Source organism: Crocuta crocuta, unplaced genomic scaffold (genome assembly GCF_008692635.1).
Source record: "Crocuta crocuta isolate KB4526 unplaced genomic scaffold, BGI_CrCroc_1.0 scaffold561, whole genome shotgun sequence".
NCBI classification, from domain to species: domain Eukaryota; kingdom Metazoa; phylum Chordata; class Mammalia; order Carnivora; family Hyaenidae; genus Crocuta; species Crocuta crocuta.
In genome coordinates this window covers 1,212,056-1,217,863 of record NW_027530529.1, presented here as the reverse complement: position 1 = coordinate 1,217,863, position 5,808 = coordinate 1,212,056, and the positions used below count along the sequence as shown (strand labels likewise).

General features: G+C 52.4%; 1 protein-coding gene across 1 annotated transcript in view; it reads right to left on the bottom strand.

Annotated features, from left to right (window-relative positions):
- Positions 1-5,808, bottom strand: part of USP35 (ubiquitin specific peptidase 35) — a 60,217-nt gene that overhangs the window by 54,103 nt on the left and 306 nt on the right. Inside the window, exon 2 of the mRNA XM_077767571.1 lies at positions 4-233. Within this exon, the coding sequence (XP_077623697.1) occupies positions 4-233 (230 nt within the window). The remainder of the gene's footprint in view (positions 1-3; positions 234-5,808) is intronic.

The following is a 5,808-nucleotide window of genomic DNA, read 5'->3' as shown; positions in this document are numbered from 1 at the left end:
CGCCGCCTCCAGCACGCGCCGCACCAGCCCCTGCTTCACGCTCGCCGGGTACGAGGACGTCACCACCGCCTCCAGGATCTTGTCCATGGTGCCGCTCTGCAGGGAACAGGGAGCGGGGTCACACTCTGCCCAGCAGGTCAAGTTTCCCAAGCGGCCCCCTGCACCAAGACTGGGGGCGAGCAACCATCGTTCTGAACCTCGGTTTTGTCCTTTGTGAAATGGGGCGAGGATACCTGCCTCAAGGGGAGGTGTCGAAATGAGGTAAAGCACATGAATGGCATGTAACGAGCCCCAGGGAGTTGTCGTTATTGCTGATGAGCGACTTTAATCTCACAAAGGCAGGGGCACCTGGGTGGCTCACTCGGTTAAGCGGTTAAGCGTTGGGCTCAGACCATGATATTAGTTTGTGAATTCAAAGCCTGCATGGGGCTCTGTGCTGGCAGCTCAGCCAGCACAGGCCTGGAGCCTCCTGCAGATTCTGTGTCTCCCTCTCTCTGCCCCTCCCCCACTCGTGTTCTCCCTCCCTCTCATAAACACTAAAAAAAAATTTTTTAATCTCACAAAGGCATTATCTGCAGCTTCCACCCCTTCCCCTACTCTTCTGCCCTTCTCTCCCCAGGTCTCCCTGATGACCTCATCCACTCTTGGGGCAGGTAGGAGCTGGATATAGAAGCTGTTGTGCAGAACCTTGGCCAAGTCCCATCCTGGTGGGGGGTGGGGAGTTGAGAGGGTACACACACACAATCACATCTCCAGGGAGGGAGGGCTTAGGGTCCTAAGGAAGAGCCAACAGAGAGATCCTGACATACTTTATTCTGCCCCAGATCCACTTTTTGCCGTTTCTCAAGTGCTCGACACCTTTCCAAGACGCCACTTTTTTCTGTATGCTGTGCCTTTTGCCTGAAACCTGTCTCCCAAGACCTCCACCACCACCACACACTCACACAGCCAGCCAAACGCCTATTTTCCTTCAGAGCTTACCTCAAACACCCTGTCTTCAGTTAGAATATCCCTGGACCTCCAGGCCTGAATTCACCCCTCACCCTCCATTCCTGCAGCCACCTGTAGCCTCTTCCTCCATTACAGCTGGGGTCACGTAATTCCCTCCAATAAAGCAGAGCATTTCACGTCTGTGCGGCCCTGATTCCACAGACTTGCACGCTCAAGGCCCCGCCGCCTCCCCAGCCTGAGCCCACACCAGCCCCTCACCTTGATTCACTGTGTTGTCCCGGACACTGGGCCCTTTGCAGATGCTCCTCCCTCCTTGCTTGACTCACCCTGCAGACTTCAGCTCAAACTCAGTTCCTCAAGGAAGCCTTCCCTAACCTCTTTGTCTGGGTCGAGCACCCTGTCCTCCTTTATAGCACTTATCATGAACACTTGGTTCAAGTCAGCCTCCTCCACTGTACTCTATAGACTCCTGAGGGCAGGAACCATGTCAGTTCTGTTCTCTCACTCAGCCCAGTGCCTGATGTATAGTAGGCATTTATTGAAGAAACAAATGCAAAATACAGCGAGTTGCTGCTACCTTATTCCTCTGAGCCACAATAGCCTTCCCTTTGCCTTTCTCCTCCTTTTGGGCAGTTTCCTGGAAGCCTTTCTCCCAAGCTGACCCACTTTTCTCCTGCTTCTCATGCCGGTTCACAAAGGTAAAGCTTCTGCCCCTAATATCCAACTTTCAGCTCCTAGAAGACAGCCATTTCTTTGCTGCTTCATATAATCCCACTCTAGGCAGGACCTGGCACAAGGTTCAGCGTACAGGAGATGTTTAAACTTTTTGGCTCGGTAAAAACTAATCTTGAGAGCTGGAGTTGGTGTGAAGACTAGCCAGACATTTACTAAATGAGGGGCCAGAAACTCCTATTCACAACCACAGATATTGTGGGACCCCGACTCTGTGCCAGGCCCTATGGAGACGCTCCCTTCTCTGTTCTGGCTCTTGACTGAAACCAGGTTTCCATCATGACATGTGTGACCAAGCAATGGGCCCACTTGTTTAAGTCTCTGTCTCTCGCACCAGGCTGTGAACTCTGCGGAGCAAGGACTAGGGCTTATTTCTCAGTGGCTGGCATCTCTGAGATTACTGGGGGTGAAGCCAGAGTACAGATCAATGGTCCCCAAACACTGGTTTGGCTGCCTCAGAATCACCGGGGCACTTAGTACAAATTCAGATGCCCAGGGCCCACTCCAAGCCCCCTGGTATAATGTGTCAAACTCTTTACTCCAAATGATATTCATCCAGAAATGAAGTCTTCTTACCATCACTGTTCCTTCCTCTCTCTGAGCCTATTTCCACCCTGCAGGGTTGTTGTTAAAGCAAATATAAAGTCCTCAGCACGGTGCTGGGCACAGGAAAGTGCTCAGAAAGTATCAGTCTCCTTTACTCTAGAAGTAAAGTCCATGTCCTTAGGAACTTCTGATCCCCAGAAGCCTGGGGGTGGAGGCAGACACATTGGTCAAAAGTGCCAGTGCCAGGCATAATCTCCAAAGACCTCTTAAAACTGGTCTCCCTTCATCCCCGGTCCTCTCTTTCCTAGGCAGTGCTTGTGTCCAACCTCCCTTGTACACCATCCTGCAAAACTCTCCCCCTTGCTACTCCAGGGGACGTAATATGCTCTCAGCCCAGGCAGCCAAGAAGAAGCCCTAATTGATGAGATATTGACATCACGTGTGGAGGAAGAGAACCTGAGGGCAGGCAGAAATGGAGTTCTGGAGCTAGGGAAGGTTCTGGAAGTAGAAAAACACTAGGAATGAGGAGTCCTACATTCTAGTGTGACCTTAAGCAAATATTAGTCTTGCAACTCATTATGTGTCCTTGAGCAAATCACATCACGAGCCTCTTTTCTCTTCTACAAAGTGGAGATGAATGATACCAGGTGGAACCACAGGAAAGCAAGGGGTCAGATGTTGGCAATTTCCTATCTTTCTACCTGAAACCTACCACAGAAGATGGTCTGCACCTGGCAGCTGGAAGATCGTCAGTGATGCCATTCTGTGAGGGCTGTGATCTCTGAGGCCAGCCACGCAGCCTCTGTGCAGTCCATGGCCTGGCCACTCCAAGCAAGCCCTGCCCCAACTCCCACACAGGCAGTCTGAGGTCAGCTGTCACCATGGTCACCAACTAAACCCACTCAATATCTTGGGTGCATTCATGCAAAAGGGTTTTAGAGGCTTGGAGCTCACCTGACCTCATCACAGGCCACAGAAGTCAGGCAAGACGAGCCATGATCTCCCTAGGACATGGCTGGGAATGCGGAGGATCGACGAGAGAGGGACACAGCCTTAGCAGGGTGGGATAAGAACCTGCGCTTGGTCTCCCTGGGGGAGGAGGCAGCAGACCGCCAGCACTCCTCAGGGGAGGCTGGATTACCCCTCTAGGCTCTGGACAAGGAGACGGCCTGTCGATGCTGGCTCTGACCCAAGAGACAGCTGCCCCGCACCAAATGCAGCAGCACACAGCAGCCAGTTCCTCCCTCAGAAGAGCCTGCATTAAAAGCACGAGGCCCAGGTTCTCTGCTTCTGAATCACCAGGTGACCTTGGGTGAGTCCCTGCCAGGCTCCTCAGTTTCTTCACTTGGAAAATGATGGCCATTTCAGCCCTGACAGGGAATGGGACAAGGTGTAAAAAAGATGAGGGCGGGGGCCGTCATGAGTCTATTCTCGGGCTATTTTGCACTGAGGGGGGAAACAGACACTGTCCGGGAAGAAGACAAGCAGACACACACTCCGGAACTTGCTGCTTCTACCAGGAATTTTATCCATTAGTCCTCACTGCCAACTTAGCATTTCCATTATCTCCCCCTGAGCTCTAGCAGCACCCAAGATCAGCTTCTCTTTACTTCTTGCCCAGACTGGTGCAGTAGCCTCCTAACTCATCTCCTCATTCCCTGCCTCAATCCATCCTCCAATAGAGGTACGTATTCTGCAGGATAGAGTCCAGGCTTCAAATCTAGCCCAGGCACTACGCATAGTGCCCCCAGCCTTGAGGCAGGTGCCTCTTCATCGCTCTGAGCCTCTGAACCCCAAAATGGGCAATGACCGCCTGACCACCCCTTAGCCTTTCCCCGCCAATGCTGCTGCTCTTCCCCAAGCCCCTGGCTTATACCTCTCATTGCTGGCATGACAGCCTGACAGTCCCAGCAACACCCAGTCTGCTCCAGGGCACACACTAAGCATCACAACCCCTCCCCTGGAAGGCTCAGATCCCTTTATCTGTCCCTCGCGTGACCTTCCTCATTTCCACGGTGTATTGACAGGTCTCTGTTCCTGGATGGTGAAGCCTGACTCATCTCCACCACCCCAAAAGCACTGTGTCTGGGTGTGTGTGCACACGTGTACACAATGCCTTGCCCCCACACCCTGGGCCCCAATTCAGGCTTCCTCATCCCTTCCTCGTCTCTCTGACCCACCTACCCTGCTAACATCCTTAGATTAATCTCATTAGATGATAATCTGCATCCTGCCATGCCTTGCCCAGAACTCAGGGCCCCCCGGCCCCTTCAGCATAAGATCCAGCTCGACATTCAAGCCCTTTCTGTGGTACCTGGCTGGTGGCGGTAAGGGATGGACATGAACTTGACAAACACTGTTTGGTGACACATCTGAAGAATTTTCACAGTGGGCTTTTCCTGCTGGCCGCTTTTTGGTGATGTCTTCTTGCTGGGAAAGGCTTCTCCCTTTTCTCTCCTGGCAAATTCTGACTCATCCTCCAATGCCCAGGTCACATGCCCCCTTCCTCTGGGAAGCCTGTCCTAACACCCCTGCAGTCCAAGTCTCTCTGCTTTTCTCAGCCCTCAGCAGCGCCACTGGATTCTAGGTCTGTCTCCCTCACCAGGCTAGGATCTCCTTTGGAAACAGGTCCAATCCCGTATTCGTGCCCAGCACAAGACCAGGCACAGAGGTGAAGGAGTACTAAGTGCCCAATGATAAACATGTGACAACAAGATGAGATACAACTCAAGATATAACCAGAAAAGCACCTTCCAGAAACTGCCCTCTCATCAGCTGGGTCTGGTCTTTCATATCTAAAACCTAAGACTCAAACATCAGCCAAGAAGGTCCCTACAGAGGTCACTGGACAGGACCCAGTGAGGCTTTAGCCATTTAAAAATGACTCAAACAACCAAAGCAGAAGAAAAGAAAAACATAAACTGTTTCTGGTTAACCCTCAGGTCAAAGCTCACAGAATCCAATGGAACAGGGGAGGAGGCTTCAGGAAGGTCTCAACCTCTCCCTACCTCAGAGCACAGACAACCTTCCAAGCCCTAACCCAGCACCAAGGAGTAGAGAAATCTATTTCTTCTATCTCTGACTCTCACACCCAGTCTTCCTCCTCTGACTCCCCTGGGTGCCAGAGCTGCCTGGGGAGCACTAGGCTGACCCTCCCAGCACCCTCACCGGCCCTCCATCCAGATCTCTGGACAGCAGCACCTGTCTCTGAATTTTTGTAACTTAATTTCTTCTACCTAAGGCAGCCCTGGAAAGGATCCCCTTGCCCTATTACTGGGAGGCCCTTGTGTGGGCCACCAAACTGTCTCCTAGAAAAAAAGGGGAATAAGAAGGATTTTGCTGGAAAAAGCAACAGCTCTTTTACTGAAGGGAAATGGGAGGAGAGAAAAGAAGAGGGTGGGAGCATATATTCCCTTCTCAGGAACCCACCATAATCACCCATCCCTGCTGGGGCCACCCCTCACATACTCCAGATAGCCATGTCCCTACCCCCACCCCCACCCCAGGCTTTCTAGAAGGGCGGGCACCAGGCTACCACACAAGGAGTCTCATGTCTTGCAGGGGGAGTACGCTGGGGCG